The 27,791-nt window shown below is 40.3% G+C and overlaps 3 protein-coding genes across 4 annotated transcripts; 1 reads left to right on the top strand and 2 right to left on the bottom strand.

Annotated features, from left to right (window-relative positions):
* Positions 1–8,312: 8,312 nt before the first annotated feature.
* On the bottom strand, positions 8,313–18,301 carry LOC103454991 (polyadenylate-binding protein 1-like). The gene is made up of 6 exons (XM_029102748.2): positions 18,000–18,301; positions 17,795–17,897; positions 16,893–16,963; positions 9,446–9,637; positions 9,209–9,333; positions 8,313–8,765 (listed from the first exon to the last, which is right to left on the bottom strand). Exons 1-6 carry the CDS (start codon positions 18,129–18,131, stop codon positions 8,720–8,722), a joined length of 669 nt encoding a protein of 222 aa, XP_028958581.1. The 5' UTR covers positions 18,132–18,301; the 3' UTR covers positions 8,313–8,719.
* Positions 18,302–21,768: 3,467 nt separating this feature from the next.
* LOC103431644 (cell division cycle 20.3, cofactor of APC complex-like) lies at positions 21,769–24,394 on the top strand. The gene is made up of 8 exons (XM_070825859.1): positions 21,769–21,989; positions 22,138–22,236; positions 22,561–22,752; positions 22,837–23,106; positions 23,191–23,293; positions 23,367–23,683; positions 23,783–23,947; positions 24,103–24,394. Exons 1-8 carry the CDS (start codon positions 21,915–21,917, stop codon positions 24,238–24,240), a joined length of 1,359 nt encoding a protein of 452 aa, XP_070681960.1. The 5' UTR covers positions 21,769–21,914; the 3' UTR covers positions 24,241–24,394.
* On the bottom strand, positions 24,361–26,898 carry LOC103431645 (superoxide dismutase [Fe], chloroplastic-like). 2 transcript variants are annotated; one of them, XM_008369819.4, is made up of 9 exons: positions 26,688–26,898; positions 26,530–26,582; positions 26,306–26,380; positions 25,807–25,995; positions 25,371–25,542; positions 25,144–25,262; positions 25,009–25,035; positions 24,880–24,903; positions 24,361–24,770 (listed from the first exon to the last, which is right to left on the bottom strand). In XM_008369819.4, the coding sequence occupies exons 1-9, from the start codon at positions 26,776–26,778 to the stop codon at positions 24,561–24,563; spliced, it is 960 nt and encodes a 319-aa protein (XP_008368041.2). In that variant the 5' UTR covers positions 26,779–26,898; the 3' UTR covers positions 24,361–24,560. The 2 variants fall into 2 exon arrangements, with proteins under 2 accessions (XP_008368041.2, XP_008368040.2); XM_008369818.4 differs by having other exon boundaries at positions 26,306–26,383; positions 26,688–26,849.
* Positions 26,899–27,791: the final 893 nt, after the last annotated feature.

The following is a 27,791-nucleotide window of genomic DNA, read 5'->3' as shown; positions in this document are numbered from 1 at the left end:
GTAATTGATGATGTGATTGAAATAATTGTCCTACCACCAATTACACGAAGAAGAAATGGTAGGCGCAAAGAAAAGAGGATCACATGACGTGGAGAAGAAAAATCAACTCAAAAGTGTTCAAAATGTGGTTCAAATGACCATTATAAACAAAACTTGTAGGAATTCCGTTCCACTTCATCCTACTTTGTGAGAGATTTTTTAATGTGACCGGAACGTGAGGTGGTACACCATGTGTCATTATACAAATAGTATGATATGTGTGTTCAAAAGTTAATAACTTAAAAAATACAATTTTCCACCACTTATAAAAAATACACGTGGTGTACCATCCGTGTTCCGGTCACAATGAAAATTTTCTCCTACTTTGTAGAACTTTTATTATGTTTAGGTGTAGTGAATAAATATTTTGAAGTCGAGACCTAACAAAAGAAGTAAACCCGAAGTGTCGACTTATATGATCTTATCAATTCTTTTCTTTGAAATTTTTTTTTTCAATAAATCATGAATTTGTCTAGACTGGTTTATGTTTAATGTAAGTATGTTGTTATAGCCGTTTGTGTGGAGTGTGTCAATTGAAAGAGGAGGGGAGAGAACTCAAATGCCGACAAGGGGATGTCGTTGTTGCATAGCTCAGGTCGGAGTTTTGACCATCATATTATTATTTTAGATGTACGTACAATCATTTAAATTTGACAAAAAAGACAATCCTTGGATTTTGGATATCTGCACTATACACTATACATGAATTCCTTTTTGCTGGGACCGTAAATCTATTACAAGGACATAGAATTTAGTTTGAAGTTGAACATATGTATAGTGAAGATGACAATTTCATTGTGCGTGTTTATGAATTTTGTTAGTGCTAGCTGAACATGATCAGGCCAATTTTTCTATGCCGTATTTGCCAACAGAATCAATCATCGTAATAGTCTTTAATTTCATGGGTCAACAATACTTGATTATAGCACAAAAAGTATTTGAGTTAACAACTAATTATACATATAAATTGAGGGGTATTTTTATCTATTTAAGTAAATTTAAGATATATTTGAACGCTTTTATAAAAAAAATGATATTTTTAATTTAAAGGTTAATATTTGGTTATATTTGATAAATTCTCTTATGAGTCATCTAATAATAAGTTTTAACGTGGAGTGTATGTACTAATAAAAAAAACCCTAATTTTTTTTTAATTATAATCTCTCTTACTAGACCCCTCCTCTTCCTCAATTTCTCCGGCCTTTTTTCTTGATCTTCTCACTTTTCCGTCTTTTTTCGTCTGTCTTTCCTCTCCTTCTCCGTCTTCAGTTGAATACTTTTACGTCTTTTTTCGTCTGTCTTTCTTATTCTTCTCCGTCTTCAGTTGAATACTTTTCCGTCTTTTTTCGTCTGTCTTCTTCTTCTTCTTCTCCGCTTTCAGTAATTGAATAGAAAAGATGCGTCTTTTTCGATGATATCAACATCAACCCACCTGTACCTCCCAAAAATTTCCCCAGACTATATAAATATTGCGCTTAGACGCTCGATAGTTCAATTCCTCGAGTCCCCTTGCCATAAGCAAAGGTTTAAGAACTGAATAATATGGGAGTTTTGATGTGGCAGGAGCTGGAGGCTTGATATGGGCATGAAGTTTGAAGGGGTTGAAGGGGAGATCTGGGTAGGGTCGACGTAGGAGAGTTTTGATGTGGCAGGAGCTGGATACTGAATAGGCAGTTCTCAAGTATCCCCCTCCGCTGCCAAATTTGACAGCAGTTTCAAATATTTTTTAATTAATTATTAAATGTTTTTTATTAAAATTTTATCAAATCTGCTACTCTTCTTCGGGAAAAGCGCTTTCTTTTAAGAATGTATCTGGTTCCATCTTTCTTTCTTTAGTTAACCCACTTTTTTCCAAAAGGGATTGTAGTAATTCAAGTTTTACACTTTTTGCCTAGAATTTGTTTTTCAATTGGACGTGGTGCATATTGTGGTTGTTTCGGTACTACATGAGAATCTCAACCCCATCGTCTTCTTCTTCCCTTTTCTGAGAACCAAACCCCGAAACAAACATCACGATCTCAACCTAAAACCCTGAAACAAACGGTGTTTGGATTTCGATAAAGAGGAGAATTGGTATGGTTTGGTTTGCATGGATTGCAATAGTCAGGAGGAGTATAAAATGAAGGACAAAACTTGTGTACTCAATGGGGAGTATGTAATATACTGACCATCCTATCAAATAACGACACGCGTCATTTTAGACCCCACCCACTCTAACTACAACTAGTTGCCAAACATTCCTATTCCTAGTGCCAAACATTCATATTCTTGCATCCAAACATCCTGCTTCTCCCTCACCAACCTTCACCAGACTGTTCTCCCCATAGCCCTCAATGCCGGCCAGTAGCCCACCCTTTCCACCACTTCCCTCATGCATCTCCTTCTCTTTGTCTCATCATAGTCTACAATTCTGAACATAGAACTTCAAAATTCCAATCTCGTGATTTTTCACGAGCTCTAATCTCAAGGAATTTCAAAACCCAGTTTTGACGAGTGGGTTGGATCACACGTAGTGGGGTGGGTCATCGCAGAAGAGAGGATTGAGGATGAGTGGCCGGAGAAGAGACGGAGTGAGGTGGGTTGCTGAAGAAGAAACGGAGAGTTTTCTGGAGATGGAAGGCCGGGAAACGAGGGAGAAGAAGGTTGTTTGGCCAGTGAAATAGTGAATGTTTGGCTATAAAAATAGTGATGTTTGGTTGCGTGTTTAGGGAATTTAGATAGACATGTGTCGTTTAATGATTGCTCCACCTAACAAGGTCAGGATATTGGGTCCTCTCCAGTGAGGATCCAAGTATTGTCCAAAAATGAACAAGTGTTATAATTTTATTGGGTCACATAATATGGTCAGTAACTTGGGTACTCTCTGGTGAGTACCCAAGTATTATTCGAGATGTTATGCCATGTTGGATTTAGTTTCTCGATTAGAAAACATTGTGTTATCTTTTCTTACCGTTATTGTTAATATTTACATTTTGATATAATGTTGTACTTAATATAGTAATCTTTTTTGAGAGAGGATCCTCGCCGGATCCTCTTTATGAGGATCTCTGGAATCCTCTAATCATATCTGTTTATCGTATATTGTGCTGTCAGTTTTTGTCAGGTACTGTTTATATTCAATTTTAAATAAAAAAAATTTATAATAATTTTTAACCGCACGATATATGATGAATGGATGTGATTTAAGGATTCCAATCCTCACAAAAAGGATCCGGCGAGGATTTTTTTTTTATATGAAATCTCTCTTCTCCCTCATTTTCTTCGGCCTTTTTCCCCTATTATCTTCTCATTTTCTCCGTCTTCTTCATCTTCTTCATCGTCATTAAAATAGCGGATTTTTCGATGATATCAACATCTTCCGACCTGTAACTTTCAAAAAAGCTTGCCTTTTTCGAAACCTGACAAGCCCAATATTCCCTCCTTTGGACTATCGAATCCTTCTCTCCTGCCATGGAAGCAAAGGAAAAGAATTGAATAATATAGGAGTTTTGATGTGGCAGGAGATGGAGGCTTGATCTGGGAATGACGTTTCAGTTTCGTAGTCTTTCTGCCATTCTCTATCAAAGTTGTGAGAACAGTTCCAGATGATATGTTGGCACGGCTTTTTCTCGACTGAGCTTTCAAGTGTTTTGTTTTGTTTTTACACGGTTGGTACTTGGTAAGGATTTTTTTGCTAATTTAATCAAAAGGAAACGAAATAATTATTTCCACCTTACCAAAAGGCATATGCCTAGAAATTCATGAGACTAATGCATTTACGTAATACAATCACCATATAACTAAAGCATCCCGTTCTGGTTTTGGGGTTCTTCGGTGCCCTTTGATATGATCATCAGCTCCTTCATTTTGTCACGGACATAACGAATTGCTGCCTTCATTCTGTCACAGACATAACGAACACCTGCCTTCATTTTGTTACAGACATGACGAACACCTGCCTTCATTTTATGACGGGCATAACGAACAGCTGCATTACCTAGTCTTTTTAGGGTTTGGTAGGACTTGGTCACAATTATCACAAAATATATGACCCAACATGCGAGAGTAAACCAACCAAAATTTGGAATGAGGATGAGCATCATTAGAATCAATGCAAGAGTTCCGCACAAGAGGCTGAGGTTGTTCACCAACTCATATATCTCTGTATTGTTGGAAGCTTGGAATATATTGACAGTCGCCAATGACCCCGCGTAAGTGAATAAATCAGCAATCAACATCACAATAGCGTTGTGGTCTGTAACAAATGGAGACGGCATATCTCCGGTCGCATGCTTCACCTGGAGGAGGACTCCTAGCATGGTAAGGAGAAAGAATATACATTTGTGTTCTGGCCGTAGAGAATTGTACTGACCACCCTCCACCCTAGTGCTGCTGCTGTGAATGGTATACATAATGGATGTGAAATTTACATAGAGGATATATGCCCACAACGCAAGCACATTTGCTAGCCAACTAAAGAACATGAGCTTATCTAAGACCCCGTTTGATATGCATACTATTAATTGTTTCTTCACTCTTCTTCATTCGTCATTTCTTCCATATATGTACGTACATATTACATTTCTCTTATATTTAATGCACACAAATGTTAAAAGTGAAACAATTATCAAACATGTACTAATTGAATTTCACAATGGCTTATCTAATCAAGTTAAAATGTTACAAAACCAAAAAATTATTAGGTCGTACAATACTATGACATCAGCACATGGTAATTCCACCCAAAATTTGGCAAATATTTCATTGTTATACTGCTGGAATAAATTAAAAAAAATAAATAAATAAATAAAATAAAAAAACTTGAAGAAAGAAAAATACCCCATGACCACCTCCCATCTCCCTCCCCGATGATTCCCCGTCCTTAGCAGTTAGCCCCCATAGCTTCACCCCTGCTATGAGGCTGCCGCCCCTCTCTATCTCTTCCCCAAAACCTCAACGATTTGTGCATATGGTAAATACAATTATAAATAACCATTAATTTGGACTACTAATTAGCGACATGGATTATTCCCACCAAATGGAATGGCAGCTGGGTTGCCAGGAAGGACTTTCCGGCCAACCTGTGTAACCGCAAGCTCATCGGCGCGCGTTTCTTCTCCACCGGCTTCGAATCCACTAACTGCAAGATGAATGAGACCACACAGAGTACCGCTCCCCTAGAGACTCCGACCGTCACGGGACTCACACGTCTACTCTCGGGTATGCCAAGGGACTCTGGCTCGCCGCGTACAATGTCTGCTGGGGCGCCGACTGCTACTAAATTTAAAACACCGGTCAAATAAAACTCTCCCAAACTCGGAAACTCCTACTATCTTTCTAACCAAACACATCATTTTTCTCTTTTACTAGTTTCCAAACATCCACTTTCTCTCTCACTAAGAACACAGCTGCCATACCTCCACCAACCACCTCCCTCCCCATTCTCCCGAAGCCATGGCAGCTCCATCCCCAAATTTCACCAACCCATGATAGATCATATCCATCTTACTAACCTTATGTAGGAAATTTCATCCATAAGAAAAATTACTAAGGTGGTTGAAATAATTTGGGGAAATTTGGGCTTATGTACTGCCCCGCCAGACGACAGAGAAAGGTTGGAGGAGAAGTGGATGGCATCAATGGATGAGACCATGGCAGAAGCAAGGAGGAGAGAGGCTAGAAGGGTCCCTATTTTCTTTCTTCTCCGTGCGCGGTCATCTTCTCCGAGAAGAAGACAGCCACTGCAACCTGCAACCTACAACCTGCACAGACCTCATGCTTGAGTACGAGGGATCCTCGGAAAATTTCTAGCAGCGATTTAGGATCACCGCCGGGTCATGTGACCTCCCAGGTCCCTATGTGTATCCGTCCTTGCCTAGAGACTCCGACCGTCACGGGACTCACACGTCTACTCTCGGGTATGCCAAGGGACTCTGGCTCGCCGCGTACAATGTCTGCTGGAGCGCCGACTGCTACGAACTCGACATCCTCGCCGCCGTCGCCGACGGCTGCGATGTCGTTTCCCTCAGTGTAGGCGGCGTCGTCGACCCTGCGATACTATTTTTTTTCACTCTATAATTCCTCCACAACACCCCCACAATCCAAGATTTTAGGATTATTTTGCGTCGAGACAACGGGTTCTAAACAGAAGGCAGATCTTTTTTCCCAGCTGATTTTGAAAGAACAAAATATGAAAAGGGGAAAAAAGAGCTTTCCAAATAACTATCCAGAAATATGAGAACAAAATCACAACATACATGCATACATGCTGCATGGCGAAGTACGGAAAACGAGCAAACGGGCAAAAGTAAAGCAAAGAAAATGTACTAACAGTGGGAGCCGTCTAGAGTTAACCAAAGTTGAGTCCTCCATTGCACTGCTTTGTGCAGAGCGCTCAGTCGTACTCATTAATTCCCTCCTCCTTCTTCTTCTTCTTGTTGTTGTCAAGTAAGTCTTACCAAATGGTTTTTTCATCTGAAATTTCGGGGGACGACAAAGGGTTACATCGTATATTCCCCTGTGTCAATTTCAGGTGACGACATAGGATCGTCGAGGGACGGTATTCCTTTGTCGTGATTTCTTTGTTCCATCGATGAGCTCTAGTTAATCTGTTGGAGGTCAAGAGAAGACGGATTGACAGAGTTCTGATTTTATTAACAGTAATGTTATTCATACCATGTTTTTATACCACATTTTTATACCATCTTAAATGGCATCTGACGTGGACAGTCACATCATTTGAAAATTTTGCAAAACCCAAGGAAAAAAAAGAGAAAGACTTCTCGTATACCACAATCATCATGTAATTAACTAGTTTTTCTTAATTATTAATTTATTAAATAATGAACTAAATTTAAAAAATCTGATTAATTCAAATGATATGGCTGTCCACATCAAATGCCACCTAAAGTGGTATGAAAATATCGTACAAAAACGTGGTATGAATATCATTACTCTTTTGTTAATGGAACCAAAAAGAGTCACATTATCTTGTAAAATAAAGAGTAAATTACTGATTTCTCCCTTGAAATTTCACTTAGTTTTCGAATTCCCCCTAAACTTTTCAATTGGAAAATTAAGGACTTAAACTATTTTTTTAGCCGATTTCCCCTATGCTGTTAGTTTTTCATTCATTCCATCCAAATTCAGTTGCCTTTAAAGACCCTAGATTTCTAAAATGTTGATGTGTGCAAATCTGTGTGATTCTATAGCTTATGTGTCAAAAGGTCTAGCGAAGTGATGTTTTTGTCCTCAAAGGAGAGTCACATAGTGTGCACGTGATAAGAGTTAACGTTAATTGGGTGAAATCTATGTAAAACTAACTGTAAGGGAAAAATCAGTAAAAAAAAAATAGTTCAAGTCCGTGATTTTCCAATTAAAAAGTTTAGGGTAAATCAAAAGTTAAGTGAAAATTCAACAGGAAAATTGGCAGTTTACCCTAAAATAAAAACCCTTTTATTTGTGTTCATTATTTGTCCACTTCTGAGCTCACATATTTTTTATTTGTGTTCATCAGTGTCCACTTCTGAGCTCACATTGTTGACATTGAGTAGAATTACAATTTCATCAAAACAAATTAAACAATTCTTCAAATTTGAGATCCCAACTGATATTGTTTTGTTTTTATCCACACTCCTTTCGAACATGCAGACGTGACGTGAGAGGAGCCATGCAAGAGTTTGAACCCCCCTCTCCAACTTTGAACCAGCACGAGACTTATAATTTAATTAATTAAGAGATTCACCCGCACGCAAAGGCTTGTAAACAAAAATTTGTTATTTGCCCGCAATTAAAGTCATAATTGTTTAGATATAAACTCATAGCAAAATTGTACTACCATGTCCCATGTCCGAGCTACGACTAATTTAAGAATTTTTTTCTATGGTAAATGTTTTCATTTTATAGAAAAATCTTGCAACCATACCAAGTTTAACTATCCAAGGAAGACTCAATCCATTGTTCTCTTTGCTAGACCAAGGAATAGGTTCAAGTCCCGCTAGCGGAAATTCCTCTTGATAGGCGATCTCAATCCATTGCTAATATCAGCAACCATATTTCCTACTAAAAAAAAACCCTTTAGCTGAATATATTTCTTAGGAATCAGGATGCCTAAAAAGTGATTTAACCTCTTGGAAATCAAATCAAACCAACAATCTGACAACAAACAGGTTCACTTCACGCGATCGGACATATAAGACTGTCCGATTTCACTAGCTCCATTCAGATAACTTATAAGTGGTGTCGACAAATACAGACGATTCATACAGTTATATTTCACTACTTGAATCATAAAATCGAATGCAATAACAATTCTTTGGCATAGGGGATCCTTCAATGTTATGAAACATCGACAATGGTCTTAAAACTACAAATCTAAGCACATAAATCTGTAAAAAGGAATCATCTCTGATACAGCATTTGCACATCTGCCTTCTCTCATCCCCCTCCACACATAAACTAAACCCTTTTTGTGCACTACAAATTCGAGAAAGAATCAAGTCGGCCTTTGCCATGCAAATGGTTTGTTCAACTTCTTTTCTCCAGTTCCCAAAACTATAGATATGCCCGTAATAAAACATAAATGGCCCTCACACAGTGCAGCCACCTAGCAATCTAAATTTGTCATTGGTATGGTATAGGACCATAATCAAACATACATGGCCTTCCGCACAATGTGGCCACCTGGGGATGTGATTCATCATTAGAATGGTCGGTATCGCATGGGCCGCCTGAACCTCGGAAACCTCCTGAACAAAAGAAAAATCAGGTCAATGGCATGTCACAATATGAAGAGCTCATGCAAAGTTTCTTAAAGTGAGTGAGACAAACAAAAACAAGGCTACAACTTTCGAGCAATGCAACTAACGAAGTAACTTCAACAGAATTTCAATAAAGTTAATCAAGCTGCAATATTGACAACTTGATACAGGAGAACATTGTAGCCTATGAGAAATGGCCTAGTCCTTTAAGGTCGTTTTAGTTTCCAGTTTTGGCGGTTTAAGCATTTTCACCTTTTTCCCTTTTGCTAGAGACAACATATTATTTTCCAAAAGACAACATAATATCGGTTTAAGCACAATAAATATAGGCTGGCCTTTTGCTGGAGACAACATATTATTTTCCAAACTTCCATGCCTCTTTTGACTTCCTTAAAAAACAACAAAGTAGAAAAGGAGATCATTGTGCTTACCCATAACCAAACGCAGGATAGAAGGGTGCAGCAGGCATGAAAGGCCTCCGAGATCGAGAAAATGGGCTGGGGCGCCTTCCTCGATACTGTTTCAGTCCAGGAACGTTTGTACGCTTAGCAGAGACCTGTTAATATACCAAAACCAGTCACTGTTACCCAATTGATTGACTAAAAAATCAATATTCAAATAAGTATAGAGACCTATACATAAAATAAGAAAGAAAAAAAATCAAGTACCTTCAATTGACGGCCATGCAATTCTGATTCATTTAACAGGAGAGCATTCTGAACAGCCTCAACTTCAACAAACTCAACATAAGCAAATCCTTTTGGTTGACCAAACTTGTCGGTCAAAATTGTAACTCTGTTAACGGTTCCACAAGACTGAAAATGCTGCTGGACTTCCTCAGGAGTACATGCATAATCAACCTGAAGGTGAAGTTAAACAATAGGTTCTCACTCTTGGCCATAATGCTTCCAAAGATCACCGCAAATATCACATGGTAACAATTTAAAAGAAATTCTTCCCTAGTGCAGATGAACTTAGTCAAAGACTTGGGAAAGCATACTAAAACTTGAGACTGCAGCTTATAAAGTACATTGAACTATAAAAAGGTCGTACCCAGTGCACAAGGCTCCCGCTTTACGCAGGGTCTGGGAGAGGTGAATGTCGGCTAGCCTTACCCCCATTTATGGAGAGGCTGCTCCCAAGTCTCGAACCCGAGACCTACCGCTCATGGGCGAAGGCACTTGCCATCGCACCAAGTGCGACCTCTTATAAAGTACATTGAACTATACATTAACTAATACTAAGTATTTGTTACAGTTTAAGTCAACTGATCCAACTATATCTTTGTTACAGTTCAAGTCAACTGACCCAACTATATCTAAACCAGAAATTATCCAAACTAGCTATTCTTTCAAGATTAGCATGGCTGTGGACAGCAGGTGGCTACTTGATTCAAATCTCAAACGAGAACTTACAACAACAACAACAACAACAAAGCATTTTCCCACTAAGTGGGGTCGGCTATATGAATCCTAGAACGCCATTGCGCTCGGTTTTGTGTCATGTCCTCCGTTAGATCCAAGTACTCAGTCTTTTCTTAGAGTCTCTTCCAAAGTTTTCCTAGGTCTTCCTCTACCCTTTTGGCCCTGAACCTCTGTCCCGTAGTCACATCTTCGAACCGGAGCGTCAGTCGGCCTTCTTTGCACATGTCCAAATCATCGGAGCCAATTTTCTCTCATCTTTCCTACAATTTCGGCTACTCCTACTTTACCTCGGATATCCTCATTCTCAATCTTATCCTTTCTCGTGTGCCCACACATCCCACGAAGCATCCTCATCTCCGCTACACCCATTTTGTGTACGTGTTGATGCTTCACCGCCCAACATTTTGTGCCATACAACATCGCTGGCCTTATTGCCGTCCTATAAAATTTTCCCTTGAGCTTCAGTGGCCTACGACGGTCACACAACACGCCGGATGCACTCTTACACTTCATCCATCCAGCTCGTATTCTATGGTTGAGATCTCCATCTAATTCTCCGTTCTCTTGCAAGATAGATCCTAGGTAGTGAAAACGGTCGCTTTTTGTGATCTTCGCTAGATTGCTCCGGTCATTAGTGTGGATAAGTATATAAATGGATAGAGATAGGAAAGCAAACACAAGATGTACGTGGTTCACCCAGATTGGCTACGTCCACGGAATAGAAGAGTTCTCATTAATTGTGAAGGGTTTACACAAGTACATAGGTTCAAGCTCTCCTTTAGTGAGTACAAGTGAATGATTTAGTACAAATGACATTAGGAAATATTGTGGGAGAATGATCTCGTAATCACGAAACTTCTAAGTATCGGAGTGTGGTGTCGTCTTGACTTGCCTTATCTGTCTCATAGGTAGATGTGGCATCTTCTCTGGAAGTACTCTTCCTCCATCCAGGGGTGGTATCTTTAACTGGTGGAGATGCACAAGGTAATGTATCAATTTCACTTGAAGCTTACTTGTAGTCTCAAGCTTGGTCAAGCGCGATACAAACCATGTAGTAGGAGTCCCCCCAGTCGCCGAGCTAGGGGGTCTGCTGAAAGAGGTGACAGACAAGGTAAGCAATCAGAGCTCCGACTGATTGTTCACCTTCTCCCCATCTTGCAGCAGCATGAAGGATAAAGAGAAGAAAAATGAGAAGAGATGATATGAGATACTTTTGCTTTTGAAGAAGTAACTTTCCACAGGCTTATTCTTGAACTGAGCTGGAGGGTTTTCTGGTTTCCTCCAGAGTATAAGGCCGACTGAAGAATTTGAGGGTCAAAACAAGTCCATCAAATCTAGAGTACGTTCCACCCTGCTGATATGGGATACTTTTGCTTTTGACAGAGTAATGGATGTATCGGCACGTGTGCTGTTACGCTTGTCTCCACATGCTTCCTTGTATCCTTCGCACTTGCCCTATCTGTTCCTCAAGCAGATGCGGAATCGTCCCTGGAAACATAAGATGTTGAAGATGAGTACTCGAGAGCAATGCCAGGTAAGTAATCAGGTAAGGGGTTCCAGGCAGTCAGTTCCTGGCTGGAAGCTTGGTTCCAAGTGCTGACTGATTGCTCTCTTTCTCCTTGTCTTGCAGGTAAAAACAAGGCCAAAGGAAAAGACAGGGAAAAAGCATGATATGGGATACTCTTGCTTTTAACCCTGATTATATGAGATATTCTTGCTCTAGTATAGCTTGTTTGCAGAGGTATTATCGGGGGGAAAGAAAGCTGAATATTTCGAAAGGCTTCGTTGGGAGTGCCCTCTCAGATATGATGAAGGGTTGAGCATTTTTGCAGGTCTGCCTGTCCATTGGGGATGGAGGTCGACATATATAGGAGTCTCCCTAACAACAAGTAGTAATGCTATTCCTTTACCCTGCTTGGTCATAGCACGGTAGTGGGAGCTGCCAGTTTCACATGTTTTAACTCTGTCAGAGCACTTTGAAAAAGTGGTCTGTGGTATCTGGCTCTCGAGATTCGGAGAACGATGCCTCTTCGATTTTTGAGAAAGCAATCATGCTGGGGGTCTGGCTCTCGAGATTCGTAGAGCAGTGTCTCTTCGATTTTTTAGGAAGTAATCATGTTGGGAGTCTGGCTCTCGAGATTCGGAGGGCGGTGCCTCTTCGATTTTGGAGCAAGCAATCCTGTTGGGAGTGTTGTCTCGAATGTGAGTAAAGGTTGGGCATGTTTGCTAGTCTACCTTGCCACGAAGCACAAAGGTTGACACACAGGGACTTTCCAATTATCCAGCAATGGTACTGTTCCTTTACCCTCTCTTCGCTTTTGAGAGAGTAGTCATGTTGGGAGTCTGGCTCTCGAGATTCGGAGGACGGTGCCTCTTCGATTTTGGAGCAAGCAATCTTGTTGGGAGTGTTTTCTTGAAAGTGAGTAAAGGTTGGGCATGTTTGCTAGTCTACCTTGCCACGAAGCACAGAGGTTGACACACAGGGACTTTCCAATTATCCAGCAGTGGTACTGTTCCTTTACCCTTGTGGGTAATAATATGATAGCTAGACCTTCAAAATTTATGTGTCTAAACTTTGTTAGTGCTGTTTCTTTGCTATTCTTTTACCTTTCTTGGTCAGAGCGATGTAGTGGGAGCTACAAGCTTCACGTGCTCAACTTTGGCAGAGAACTTTGGCAAAGTTATCTGTGGTACCCATGAGCTATGGTTGCGTGTGGGAAGTGGGTGATTGAACAGTAAGATTCATGTGCTTTCTACTTCACCAGAAGTCTTCGACAAAATGCCCATAATTTCTGCAAAGCTGAGTGTGCGTGTGACAGGTGCTGACAAGGCTAGAAAAGTAGGTGCCTCTTCGATTTCTGAGATCAGCCCTCGTGGTCTCTGAGCAGCCCAGCTTTTGAGAAAGCGAGCGCCTCTTCGATTGATTCGGAGAACGATGCCTCATCGATTTTTGAGAAAGCAATCATGCTAGGGGTCTGGCTCTCGAAGATTCGGGGAGCAGTGTCTCTTCGATTTTTGAGAAAGTAATCACGTTGGGAGTCTGGCTCTCGAGATTCGGAGGGCGGTGCCTCTTCGATTTTGGAGCAAGCAATCTTGTTGGGAGTGTTTTCTCGAATGTGAGTAAAGGTTGGGCATGTTTGCTAGTCTACCTTGCCACGAAGCACAGAGGTTGACACACAGGGACTTTCCAATTATCCAGCAATGGTACTGTTCCTTTACCCTCTCTTCGATTTTTAAGAAAGTAGTCATGTTGGGAGTCTGGCTCTCGAGATTCGGAGGACGGTGCCTCTTCGATTTTGGAGCAAGCAATCTTATTGGGAGTGTTTTCTCGAATGTGAGTAAAGGTTGGGCATGTTTGCTAGTCTACCTTGCCACGAAGCACAGAGGTTGACACACAGGGACTTTCCAATTATCCAGCAGTGGTACTGTTCCTTTACCCTTGTGGGTAATAATATGGTAGCTAGACCTTCAAAATTTATGGGTCTAAACTTTGTTAGTGCTGTTTCTTTGCTATTCTTTTACCCTTCTTGGTCAGAGCGATGTAGTAGGAGCTGCAAGCTTCACGTGCTCAACTTTGGCAGAGAACTTTGGCAAAGTTATCTGTGGTACCCATGAGCTATTGTTGCATGTGGGAAGTGGGTGATTGAACAGTAAGATTCATGTGTTTTCTACTTCCCCAGAAGTCTTCGACAGAATGCCCATAATTTCTGCAAAGCTGAGTGTGCGTGTGACGGGTGCTGACAAGGCTGGAAAAGTAGGTGCCTCTTCGATTTCTGAGATCGGCCCTCGTGGTCTCTGGGGAGCCCAGCTTTTGAGAAAGCGAGCGCCTCTTCGATTTCTGAGATCGGCCTTCGTGGTCTTTGAGCAGCCCAACTTTTGAGAAAGCAAACGCCTCTTCGATTTCTGAGATCAACCCTCGTGATCTCTAAGCAGCCCAGCTTTTGAGAAAGCAAACGCCTCTTCGATTTCTGAGCAGGCGCCTCTTCGATTTCTGAAGCTCCGTCGAGTGCAGATTTTTATAGAGGCTGGCATTAAGTTCCAAAGCACACTTGAATCTCCACCAGTAGAAGCTTCATTCTTGCACTTCTAAGATCTTGATTTGTCCGACCTCTTCTCTCTTCAACACCTTTGAAAATGTCTGGCCCCTCCGACCGTCGTTTTGACTTGAACCTTGTTGAAGAGGCAGCCCCGCCTTCTCCAGACAACATATGGCGCCCATCCTTCGTCTCCCCTACTGGTCCTCTTACCGTTGGGGATTCCGTGATGAAGAATGATATGACCGCTGCGGTGGTGGCCAGGAACCTTCTCACTCCCAAAGATAACAGACTACTTTCCAAACGGTCTGATGAGTTAGCTGTTAAGGATTCGCTGGCTCTCAGTGTTCAGTGTGCAGGTTCTGTGTCTAATATGGCCCAACGCCTATTTGCTCGAACCCGCCAAGTTGAATCCTTGGCGGCTGAAGTGATGAGTCTCAAACAGGAGATTAGAGGGCTCAAGCATGAGAATAAACAGTTGCACCGGCTCGCACATGACTATGCTACAAACATGAAGAGGAAGCTTGACCAGATGAAGGAAACTGATGGTCAGGTTTTACTTGATCATCAGAGATTTGTGGGTTTGTTCCAAAGGCATTTATTGCCTTCGTCTTCTGGGGCTGTACCGCGTAATGAAGCTCCGAATGATCAACCTCTGATGCCTCCTCCTTCTAGGGTTCTGTCCAGTACTGAGGCTCCAAATGATCCCCCTCCGGTGCCTTCTCTTTCTGGGGCTCTACCGACTGTTGAGACTTCTCCTAAGCAACCTTTGTGAAGGCTCCGTCTTGTGTGTTTATTTTGACTCATGTATATGTACATATTTGTAGCTGATCGGGGATATCAATAAATAAGCTTTCCTTCATTTCAACGTATTGTGTTAAATACACCAAAGCCTTCTTCGCTAAGTTCTTTGAATTTTCTTTTGTTGAAGCTTGTATGTTGAAGCTTTCTGAGTGGAGCATGTAGGTTGGGGTAGTGTTCCCTTAATTTCCCGAGTGAGGAAAACTTCTCGGTTGGAGACTTGGAAAATCCAAGTCACTGAGTGGGATCGGCTATATGAATCTTAGAACGCCATTGTGCTCGATCATGTGTCATGTCCTTCGTTAGATCCAAGTACTCTAAGTCTTTTCTTAGAGTCTCTTCCAAAGTTTTCCTAGGTCTTCCTCTACCCCTTCGGCCCTGAACCTCTGTCCCATAGTCGCATCTTCTAATCGGAGCGTCAGTAGGCCTTCTTTGCACATGTCCAAACCACCGTAACCGATTTTCTCTCATCTTTCCTTCAATTTCGGCTACTCCTACTTTACCCCGGATATCCTCATTCCTAATCTTATCCTTTCTCGTGTGCCCACACATCCAACGAAGCATCCTCATCTCCGCTACACCCATTTTGTGTACGTGTTGATGTTTCACCGCCCAACATTCTGTGCCATACAGCATCGCCGGCCTTATTGCCGTCCTATAAAATTTTCCCTTGAGCTTCAATGGCATACGGCGGTCACACAACACGCCGGATGCACTCTTCCACTTCATCCATCCAGCTTGTATTCTATGGTTGAGATCTCCATCTAATTCTCCGTTCTTTTGCAAGATAGATCCTAGGTAACGAAAACGGTCGCTTTTTGGTATTTCTTGATCTCCGATCCTCACCCCTAACTCGTTTTGGCCTCCATTTGCACTGAACTTGCACTCCATATATTCTGTCTTTGATCGGCTTAGGCGAAGACCTTTAGATTCCAACACTTCTCTCTAAAGGTTAAGCTTTGCATTTACCCCTTCCTGAGTTTCATCTATCAACACTATATCGTCTGCGAAAAGCATACACCAAGGAATATCATCTTGAATATGTCGTGTTAACTCATCCATTACCAACGCAAAAAGGTAAGGACTTAAGGATGAGCCTTGATGTAATCCTACAGTTATGGGAAAGCTTTCGGTTTGTCCTTCATGAGTTCTTACGGCAGTCTTTGCTCCTTCATACATATCCTTTATAGCTTGGATATATGCTACTCGTACTCCTTTCTTCTCTAAAATCCTCCAAAGAATGTCTCTTGGGACCCTATCATACGCTTTTTCCAAATCTATAAAGACCATGTGTAAATCCTTTTTCCCATCTCTATATCTTTCCATCAATCTTCGTAAGAGATAGATTGCCTCCATGGTTGAGCGCCCTGGCATGAACCCGAATTGGTTGTCCGAAACCCGTGTCTCTTGCCTCAATCTATGCTCAATGACTCTCTCCCAGAGCTTCATTGTATGACTCATTAGCTTAATACCCCTATAGTTCATGCAATTTTGTACGTCGCCCTTATTCTTGTAGATAGGCACCAAAGTGCTCGTTCGCCACTCAAACGAGAACTTAAACACACTAAAAAAAAAAAAAAAAAAAAAAAAAACCTCAATAATTTGTAGCCTACAGGAAAAAAAGGAAAACAAAATCTAAATAAACATAAAAGTCACCTAGTAAGTGCAATCTCTCCTAGGAACTCAGTAATATCATAAACTCGATATCTTTAAAGTCTGAAAGATTTGATCCCTCCAAAATAAATTTGACATATGAAAATAGATAGAGATAAAGAGAGCAGAGCATGAAAACACATATCCATTATATAAAAAGGTCGAAATTAAAATGAAAAAGGGAAAGGGTTGTTGAGCCTCACATTACCAACATAGATGGATCTAGAATCCACCTCCTCCTTCTCAGCCTGAGACGCAGAACCACTTGAGGAATCTTCATTCACAATCAAAACATATAAAACAAAAAGTATTAGCTACTGATAGATATCTTTACTTGAAGCATTACTAGAGTAAAATTTGACAGAGGATATCATGTTTCATCAATTACAAACATGAACAGTTCAGAAATACTACTTATACACATCATGTTAGCCTACTGTGAGACAGAAAGATTCTTTTGAGAACCAACAAATGTATGTATACCTCAACAGCGCCCTAGATGGGCTGACCAACAGAGAAAGACCAAGGACGTACAATTAGACAACACTAGCATACTGTGCAGATGGAAACTAACAGAGTTCAGTTAGTTATAGTTACGCAGCAGGGCCAATCTAGTTTACATAAAAGGACAGTGAACCATTAAAGACAGCACTCGTGCATGTACCCAGAACAAAAGTACCAAAATCCAATTGTACAAAACCAAACACCTTCTAATTCAAGCACTCTATCCATTAAACCAGCGACAACTAACAACATTGGTCTCAGCACGCGTGAATGTACCCAGAATAATCAATAAAATTCCAACTCGGGTACCGTATCCATTCAATCGACGACAACTAAGAACATGGACCAGTTAGACGCATCATGATTCGAAAAAAAATCAAATCTTTCCATTATTTTAAGCTTTTGTGAATCAGCATTCCCCAAACACAATCACAAAGGGACAACATAGCGGATTTTGACCTAGCATTACCTACACAGTCATCATTAAGTTCCAATTCAAACCCACCAAAAAACCCAATGCAGCCTAACCCTAGCTCAAGAAATCATCCCCAAAACACCCAAAAGAAATAAAATTACAAAACAGAAAAGTAAAATCCGATACCTTGAACAGCGCCCATCTCCTTCTCGACCTTGGCCTGCATGTCGCGGAGAGCACCAGCCTCCTCCTCTATCTCCTTCAGCCGCTTCTTCATGTCCTCCAGCTCCTACACCACATTGAAACCAGAACCCGACCCGAATCAGCCCAACCGGGTCAAACAAAAAGCTAAGGCACCAGATTTACGAGGCTAAATTGATTGAGGGAGTACCTTGGAGTTAGGGTCGTCGTTGTAGTCTTGGTCGTCATCGACCCCGTCGGCCCTGGACGACATGTCGACGTCTTCGCCGTCGTCGTTGGGGATCTCGGCGCCGTAAACCTCGTGCTCCTGTTGCTCCTCCATAGCACTCTCTCTCCGTGGCTGTCGGATTGAGTGCGATTCGGAGAGGTCTGTGTGCGTGTGTCTGGTTTTTTGAGGTTTTTGGTTTTGGGGATATTATATATTTGGGATCGGGCGGTGCGGCTTGGCCGCTTGGGGTTGAGGAAGAATGCGGCTCAAATTTGAAATTTTAGGGAATTTGTAGGGGTATATTGGGGTTTTTATGTGTTTATCCGCTTGTCTTTGATTGGCTGGTTGGATTCGGACTTTTACGGGCTGATGATGAACGTTTACGATTGAAAGAAAATCATGCGGCTGCCGTTCGCTTCTTATTTTTCGTTTTGCTTTAGGTCACTATTGGCGTACTAAAGTCATTTGGCTTTCCGCGAGAGAGTAAAATTCCCTCGTCTCCTATTTCCATAATTTTTTTCTCTTCTCCTCTTATATTTTGTTTAAAATCAATATAAGATGTTAATATGGATTAATCGTAACTGTTCAAGTAGGAGAGGAAGAAAATGAATGAGAGATAGATTAGGAAGGAAGATAATCCTCATTCTTCTGTAAGTGGCCAACATCATCATCAACTGGGTCTTAGTATTAGGTCCCAACCACTAATTTTGGCTTATTTTCTGGATTAAATTTAGCATAAATATAAGTGTTAACCCACAATTTTTTTTAGCCCAATGATTGAAGAAGATTTAGGCGAGTTTAAAATTTAAATTTTGAATTTTAACCCAACACAAGAAGTTAGTCTAACATAAGAGCTACTATACCTAAAAGAATTTAGCATAGAAATTACACTAGGAAGGGGAAAAAGTTATGAAGACATGAATTTGAAGGTGTTTACTTGACTTTCACAAAACAACCTAGACATTAATTGAAGTCGTGAACCTTTTAATGCCTAGTTTATTAATAAACATTGCAATTTTGAAATTTCGGTTAGTTGGAATGGTTTATGATCATGACAAAATGATCGTATGAGAATACAAAAGTGGCGTCGACAGCAATAATCGTAAAAGTTAAGATTGAAATCGTTAGAGGAGGCCCCGAGTTCGTATCCTCTCTCTCGATCCATTGTTAAAATTAAGCGAGACTAAAAAATGGTGTGCAAGTCGATAAGCGAGTTCATGCACTAAATTTTCAGTGAAGAAAGTGAAAAGCAGTGTCACTTTGGCTTCAAATCCACCGGCGGCAGCTTTTCTTTCTCCCTGGTGCTTTCTCTCATATTTCAAAGCCAACGAAACCGTTGAGACGCGGTAACCGGCGGTGAGGAGGAAGGTGGAAGTCGACGATGGAGGCGAGTGGCTGACGAGGGTCGGTTGGGTGGAGAGTTTTGTTGGCTGTTGATTTTTTTTTTCTTTTGAAATAATTGGAGGAATGATCCCTAATGTTTTGCTCTATTGGAGTTTTGATCCATAAATTTTAGCTCAATTGGATCTTTGGTCCTTGAATTTTAGCTCAATTAGATCGTTGGTCCCTAAACTTATTATAATGTGGAGCAATAATTGTTCTTTTAGTTAACTCCGTTAAAATTTATATCCAATTTTATCCAAAACAAGGGTTTAAAGGGAAAAAATTGGATAGAAGTTCTAACGGAATTAATCAGAATAATCATTACTCCGCATTATAACAAGTTCAAGTATCAATATTCACATATTTTTAACTCAAAAGGCCATTTCTCCATGTAAACATAATGGAGGTAACACGAGTATTAACATGGAGAAGCCAAGGAAGCAATGGAATCTCCCTGTATTCTCAAGCACATACTCGAAAAATTAAAAACAAAATGACTAATATTGTCATATCACACTACGTTAGCTTTATGTTTCTTGCATATTTCTTATGTAATGGATGTGCTTTTTTTTTTTGTGAAAGTTGTTTAGAAACCCAAAAGCACTTCATTGTTTAGGAACCCAAAAGTATTTGAAGTGCTTTTGGCAAAAAGTACATAACTAATGCTTCTTCAAATGCACTTCCAAGTTGGAACCCAAATACACTTTGATCGAAAACGTTTTCAATCATTTTAAAAACACTTGTAAACATTCCAAATTATTTGCTTATGCATAAACTCTAAGCAATCATATATCCATCAAAGTAAAAACCTTTTAACCAAAAGGATCAAGTGATGAGGCCTAAGAAAACCAGTCACTAAGAAAACCAGTCAACAAGAACAAATCTTTGTTAGTGGCCAAGGCATTGACTCTTTTAAAGATGTGGCATTTCAAATAAGTTAGTGATGTTGCCCACTTCCTAGAATCATCTCAATCGCAAAAGCAGCTCAAAGATGCTTTTTCTCTGCATTAAAAAGCCAAAAGCCAAAAGCAGCATAACACTCCTCTGGCCTAAAATGGCAAACTGGCAGTGAGTCTCATTGAGGCAAGAAAAAAATTGCATTATATATGAATGAAGACATATTTTTGATCAAGTTGGCTGCCAGATTGACCTCCATGATCTTCCCTATTGCTCCAAAGAATATATTCTCTGGTGTCAGCCAAATGGTGCAAACAAACAAAAATGAAATAATAAAAAAAGAATTATGGCACTGAAATTATTTTGGTTCGTTTTACAGGGCTATAAATAGAGAGTTCAAACAACGATCTTTGCATCCCCATCTCAACATTGTAGCGAGTTTACGAAGTCTCAGCGAGAAAGATTTGAGCCTACGACTAATCACTTAACAGGCGAATGCCGGAGAGAAGTGAAGAGAAGAGAGGTCTTGCATGAGAGTTAGAGCCTTGTTTGGTAGCCAAGGATGACTTGCCTGCTCTACCTAGAGAGACGAACTCCACTTGTTTGTATGAGGAAAACTCCTGTTTGGCCAGGCAGGCATCCCTGGCTAATTTGACAGGCTCTTCTTTCTCATGCCAGGCCTTCTCTTCTTCCTTGAGCAGAACTGGGGAAACGATGACTTTTTCGTGAAAAAAGGTGGGAGCTTTTAATTTGGCTAAATTGCACTAATAGTCATTGTAATTTACTCAAGTTTTCACTTTCGTTCTTATACTTTGGAAAATGTTAAATGCTATTCACACATCTTTTTTTTTAATTTCTCACTATCCTTTGTTAATTTTTTGTCATTGATCTTCTTTACTTCATTCGATCTGACGGCCGAAATTAATAGAGATATGTGGGAAGTAAAAGTGATTGTGTGGATAGCACTACTGTATCCTTTTTCCTAGCATTTTTGTCCTTGTAGTGATGTAGTTTCATTTTGTTTACACTGTTAGTCTAATTTGTCAAAAAAAAAATTTCCCAAGTTGGGTTTTTCAAATGAGAAGATATGCACAAAAATGAATGAAAAGTTTAACTTAGCTGAGAAAATGAATTAAACGGTAAACATAACGAAGGTATAAGAACGAAAATGTAAGAAAAACTATACAAACCCTGAAAATTCGGGATCTTTGTGACAATAAGAAATAAGTTCAACTACAATGATACATATCACTCAGTGATTTAAATTTTATGCAAAATGTAACAACGATTCATTAAATACTAATATACAAAGTATAACTATTGATTTTCCGAACCACTCAGCAGTACGTACTAAAAATTGGTCCTAAACTCTAGAGACCCCATTTCAACCCAAGTGGGCCCAATCTTTCTCTGAGTCGTCTTCTCAACAGAAGCAACGGTTGGATTTGCTCCCGTATGTAAAACTATTTGGCGGGAGATTTCGTTTCTGCGGACAAAGATATTTTCTTTTGCATCTTCTTCCTTCATCATCTTCATCTTCTTCTTTATTGCCAAGTAAAGAAGGAGTTTGTATATTCTCTACATCACCAATTCGCCAGCAACACAAATTATCGAAAAATGCAGGAACTTCAATCGGATTGGTGCTCCCCTACTCGCCTCCAAACCAGCCCCATTGCCCGATTCGATTTTCCGGTACGAATCACTGCATCCATTACCCTTTATCTCCATCAAGATTTCACCTTTCTCCGCCGTTTATCCATGCGTTGTTGTTTTTTCGACATTTGGTTTCTGATTTGGTGTCCTCAAATTTTGGGTTTTGTTTATGCATCTGCAAATTCAGGGAGATCGGTTTATACCCAGTAGGAGTTTGATGGATCTTGATCAAGCCCGCAGTTTATTGACCAACAGAACAACGCCGACCCGCAATTCGAATTTCAATGTATGAATCCACATTGCTTTCAATTCATCAGTTTTTGGTTTCTTTCTTTGTCCTTTTGGGAAACTGTTTCTGGGTTTTATGGGGGTTTAGTTTTTACTTAAATTTGAAAGTTGCATTTAACTTCTGAATATCAAGATTTGGGCCTGCTCCAATTCCATCAGCTTTTAGTTTTTTTCTTTGTTTTCTGCTAAATTGTTTGTGGGTTATGTTGTTTTGTAGTTTTTACTTCTGTTTGAGTGTTGCATCTAACTTCTGATGAATTTCAAGATTTGGGCCTGCTGAGTTTTCTTGTAAACAGTTCTCGAACTTGTTGGGTCTTTGCAGGATGTATACAGACGGAGCTTAGAGGACAAACTGACTTTGGATTCGGATGGGAATCCATTTAGGATGTTGGTTTTTAGGGGAAGTCCGAAATCAAACCGAAAGCCGATCCGTTCTGTTGATCTGATGCGACAGGATGAAGCAAAGGAATTGGACGGTAGTGTTAAAAATGTTCTGCCTCGAAGAATGCCTAAGGTACTAAAAACGAAACGGTTGTCAAACGTTACCAAATGGTCTATATTTTTTGAAGTTTGATCTAATTGAGTGCAAATGCTGCAGGGGGAAGCTAGGGTTCTGGATGCAGTAAACATAAAAAATGACTTTTACTCCAGCATCATGGATTGGGGGAAGAACAGTATTCTTGCAGTTGCTCTGGGGAGCGATTTGTTCCTCTGGAACTCGACGAACAGCGAAGTGCACAAGCTGCTGCATGTTGATGATCAGCGTGATTTCCCAACAAGTGTAGCCTGGTCTGAAAATGCTAAAACTTTAGCCGTTGGATATAGGCGATCCAAGCTCCAACTTTGGGATGTTGAGACCTCCAAGCTTGTAAAATCTCTCTCAAACACCCTCTCGTGAGTTTCGAGTTTTTTCGTTGTTTTCAAACATTTGGTTCATCTGTTTAACACACAGGTTAGGAGGTTTGAAAACCATAAGGACAGGATAGCCACCGTTGCGTGGAATGGTCACGTTTTAACTTCCGGCAGCCGCGACACATCCATCATCAACCATGATGGTAGGTCAAAAATATTGTTTCACATTCATCTTATTGCAACATTTCATATATTTTTTGTAAACTGTTTTGGCAGTCAGAGCAGGGAGCAATGTGGCTTCCAGATTGCAGGCACACAAAGAAGAAGTGTGCGGTTTGAAATGGTCAGAAGGAGGCAATGTACTGGCAAGTGGAGGCAATGAGAATCTTCTGTACATCTGGAACTCATCGAAAATGAACTCGAGCCGTTTTTTGTTTCGGTTTAGAGAGCATTGTGCTGCAGTCAAGGCCCTCGCATGGTGTCCATATCAGTCTGAGGTGCTTGCCTCTGGTGGAGGCACAGAAGATGGGTGTATTAAGTTATGGAATACAAAAAAGGGAACCTGCATTAAAACCATTGAAACCAATGCTCAGGCAAGTTATAGAATTCAGTCTCCGTTTTGTGAGCTTTTCGTGGTTTTTTTTTCTTTTCGGTCTCTTGTTAACTGCAATCAGTTCACATTGTATTTCCAGGTCTGTGGACTGGAGTGGAACAGGCATCACAAGGAGATTCTGAGTGCCCATGGCTATAGTCGAGGCGAGCTCATCAAGAATCAGCTGTGCATTTGGAGGTATCCCTCTATGGAGAATGTCGGAAACTTGAATCGCCACAGATCCAGAATCCTCCACGTTTCCCAGGTTTGACAACCCGTAAAGCTTATTGATCCCCATACATCCATGAATATATCTCAATATTCCTATTTAGCACTCATTGCGTGAGTTCAAATAGTTGTTAAAGCGAAATATCTTCAGAAGCATCTAACTTGGTTTCTTTTGATTGATTTTCGGTGCAGAGCCCTGACGGGTTAACTGTGGTATCAGCTGTCGGAGATGAGACACTTCGATTCTGGGAGATCTTCGGACCACCAAGCATTGACAAAATCTCTCCTCTGGATAGTCTCTTATCTCTCAAGACTTCTCCCTTACGATGATGCGGATAAAATCTGTAGTTAGTTTATGGAGAAAAGAAAATGTACATGAACAGCTCTATAGATTGTAGAAAACCACAGAGAAATATACATGTTCCCTGATGACTTTTGCACTGCCAAAAATTTCCTTGAGAAAAATCAAGAACGTGTTGTATTACTTTTTGCTAAATCGTGCCCTACATTCTATCAACTCTTCCTCATGGATACACAAAATTTGGCACATGCCGCCTAAACTCAGATGACCTCTATTACATTCGGTGTAAAATAGAAGGCAATGAGCCTATAATGGTTCCCGGATTGTCTAGACTGCAAATAAACTGAACTCATTCGGTCTCTGAGTCATCGCTCTTGTTGTCCACATAAATCTCTGGAACTTCGCCGTCTGATGTTTTCTCCTCCTCCTCTCTCTTCTTCCTTTCCTCTTCTTCCTCTCTTTCAGTAGCTCGAGCCTTTGCTATTTCAAGCCTAGAACTGACTGCTTCCCACGATACGAGTTTCTCCAAGAAGATTGATAAGTAATCTGCTCGCCGGTTCTGAGGGAAGAATCAAAGATGTGGCTGTTAGATGCATTGGTATAAGACAAAATGCATAGGTCCCAAATCATAAGACGGAAGTTCAAATGTTCAATAAACAGAGACTCACCTGAAAATCGAGGTAGTAAGCATGCTGTTGAAACAAAAGCAATTTAAATCTGTTAGTAATGGCTTTTCCAAATGAACTGAGTAATATAACTATTTCCATATAGGAAGAAACATGGTAAATGTCTAATACCTCCCAAACATCGATAGTAAGGAGCGGCTGCAGAAATCAATATGAAACTCATTACACACAAGAAAGAAAAGTCTTAATGTGAATGGTAAGATTTCCTAACGACTATAGAGTAGTACAGTACTCATCTTTACTCACAGAATAATCCCAAATAAGCGGGTTAACGGCATTAGGACTCTTCACCACTACAAGCTTCTTGTCTTCATCGGATGGCTTAGGATTTACTGCGTTTCCAACATCAAGTCTATTCGCTTTATCTGGAAAACGCAATACATATATTAGTTTACGCAAAATTCAGCATGGAGAGGAACATTAATCTTAAAGCAAATAATATGAAGTGTCATGGTGGGAAGACAACTACTCACATGCAAGCCAAGCCCAGCCAGAACCCAACTGTGTAGTTGCAGCTGACCTTAAGTCGTCAATCAATCTCTCAAAAGAACCAAAGTCTCTATTAATTAGTTCTAGAAGTTCCCCGGATGGTTTTCCCCCGCCACCTGGTTTCATGGATTCCCAGAAGAAGTCATGGTTCCAGATCTGCAAAAGGTAAAAAAAGGAGTGAGTAGTTAACAATATGGCATTGATGGACAACAAAACATTATAAACTTGAAATTGCAAAAAACGCATCAGGTGGAGAATCATTATCTACCTTAACATTCAAGTAGTCGTAAATTCACCAATACCGAATATAAGCTTAAAATGTGTAATTTCAGGTTGAGAAGCTCTTCTCCACACTTCCAGAATATAATCGACTAAAACAATTCAAAATCGTTATAGAAATCCATGTCGCAGACAGCATACCTGCGCTGCTTGGTTGAAAGGTGGGAGCAGATCCCCCTTGTTGTATGTAGCAAGTATGACATCTTCCAATGACAATTCATCTAGTTCGGTTCCTGCTATCAACTTGTTTAGGTTGTCCACATAACCCCTATGGTGCTTCCCCCAGTGATACTCTAACGTCTCCTTGCCCATATGCGGCTCCAACGCATCCTGCTCAAAACCAAACATCAAAACAAACTGTCAAATTTACACAGCATTGTCATACAGAGCGAACAAGTACCCGAATTTTACGGTTCATTTCCAGCTAAACTAGCCAGAATTCTCAATATATAGCTACTCAAAGTACAGTTTCTTATACAAGTACCCGAATTTTACTATCTCAATATGGTTAATAAAAGATGAAAGCTTGTAACTTTATGGAAATGAGTCAAAACCCACTGGTAAAACAGTGATTAGCTACACAAAACCAGCTTGTATTTATATATAAGTAACTTCATATGCAAAGAAAAAGCTTACTTACCAGTGGATATGGAGGAGGCTTCAGCTCAAATTGTGCCCTAATATCGATGGCACCGACTTTCCTTCTGCATTTTCTCTGCTTTGACAGGATCAAATCCCAAATTAAAATTTTATATAAAACGAAATCAAATTTTCAAACATTTTCTTCAAAATTCTCAGAAACCAACGGAAACCCATTTCTGCTTGTACGAAAATAAAAATTTTAAAACTTCGAAATAGGCGAACCTGTTTCTTTGGCCATTGCAAACTGCGAGCTGGTCCCAGACTTCCACTGAGCCCTGCAAATTTCGATTAACCGTTAACTTAATGAAAACCCATTTGCACACAGAGGAAGAGACGGATGGGGGAGGGGGGAGGGGGAGGCGGGTAACGACTGCAATGACCTTGACAGGACGGACCCAGTGTGCACGTTAGCGGACCAGTCGTAGCTTGCGGTGCTGTTGCTGCTGCTGCAACTCCGATTGGTGTTACCATGTCTTAAAGTTGAAACTTTGGATAAAGAAGCAGCTCAACACTTTAAACAGGGGATGAGACTGAATAGTAAATGTTTATTTTGGGAGGGGCTTGAGTAAAATATATCAACTTTGTTGGGTCTATCTTATGTGTCATTGTGTCAACATTTTTATTGGAACAGAGATCCCAGGATCTCCCACCAAATCTTAAGGATCCAGAGATTCCGACGGTTGAAATTTAATCCAACAGTTACAATTATTATTATTTTTAGAAAAGCTTCCTATTTGTAACCGTTTGATCAAATTTCAACTGTCCAGATCTGATTTTGTGGGATGAGATATGGCTGGAATCTCTGTCCTTTTTTTTGGTCAATCATTGTGGCAACTTGATGTCGTTAAATTAGGTAAATAGTGCTGAAATTGGAATTTACTTTCCAAACCATTATTGGAGAACAAGATTTGAACTTTGCACATTAAATTAATAATCTAATTTGGCCAATTATTGTGTTAAAATGGAGTGTAGAAACGGGGCATTGAATTACTCGATATTGTTCTAACTTAATTATTTATTGTTGAGTTTTGTTACGAAATAACTCAATTAATCATCTATTGCTAGGTGGTGAGTTTTATTACAAAAGATTTTTAATTTTCTTAATTTCTGGATGTGAGACTTATATATAATATGCCCCTCTCACATGAGACCACCACATAATAGGCTACACGTGAAACTAATCTCACATCAGACATTATGCGCAAAACAGGATCAAATGGACGAATTTTGGAGTAATTCCAGTTGGAGGACGTTCGTGAGTCACTTAGCTTGATCGTATCAAAATTTGGGATTTTTCCACCAAGCGGTGATTTTCTGGCGATGAAATAAAGAAGCAGTGCGCAGTGCTGGAAAGTGACGTTTTGGGCTTAAATTGCGTTTTTGGAGCCCAAGATGACCTCGGATGGGTTCGTGGCCTTCTGGAAAAGTGTTCAGAATATTCCAAACATCAAATCCAGCTATATTAGGCCAGTTTTGGAGCAGCT

The sequence above is a fragment of the Malus domestica genome, chromosome 01 (assembly GCF_042453785.1).
Source record: "Malus domestica chromosome 01, GDT2T_hap1".
Classification (NCBI taxonomy): Eukaryota; Viridiplantae; Streptophyta; class Magnoliopsida; order Rosales; family Rosaceae; genus Malus; species Malus domestica.
Note: the sequence above shows the minus strand (reverse complement) of the source record. Positions and strands in the feature narration are given on the sequence as shown.

Excerpts from the sequence above, each read along its gene's own strand:
- LOC103454991 (XM_029102748.2), bottom strand. The coding sequence starts at position 18,131 with ATGGAGGAGCAACAGGAGCACGAGGTTTACGGCGCCGAGATCCCCAAC. Across the intron at positions 17,898-17,999 it reads ACGACGACCCTAACTCCAAG|GAGCTGGAGGACATGAAGAA; the intron begins GTACTCCCTCAA and ends AATGTGGTGTAG. Across the intron at positions 8,766-9,208 it reads TATCCTGCGTTTGGTTATGG|GAGGTTTCCGAGGTTCAGGC; the intron begins GTAAGCACAATG and ends TCTTTTGTTCAG.
- LOC103431644 (XM_070825859.1), top strand. The coding sequence starts at position 21,915 with ATGCAGGAACTTCAATCGGATTGGTGCTCCCCTACTCGCCTCCAAACC. Across the intron at positions 21,990-22,137 it reads TTGCCCGATTCGATTTTCCG|GGAGATCGGTTTATACCCAG; the intron begins GTACGAATCACT and ends CTGCAAATTCAG. Across the intron at positions 22,753-22,836 it reads TGCCTCGAAGAATGCCTAAG|GGGGAAGCTAGGGTTCTGGA; the intron begins GTACTAAAAACG and ends CAAATGCTGCAG.
- LOC103431645 (XM_008369818.4), bottom strand. The coding sequence starts at position 26,778 with ATGGTAACACCAATCGGAGTTGCAGCAGCAGCAACAGCACCGCAAGCT. Across the intron at positions 26,384-26,529 it reads TGCAATGGCCAAAGAAACAG|CAGAGAAAATGCAGAAGGAA; the intron begins GTTCGCCTATTT and ends ATCCTGTCAAAG. Across the intron at positions 25,996-26,305 it reads AGCCTCCTCCATATCCACTG|GATGCGTTGGAGCCGCATAT; the intron begins GTAAGTAAGCTT and ends GGTTTTGAGCAG.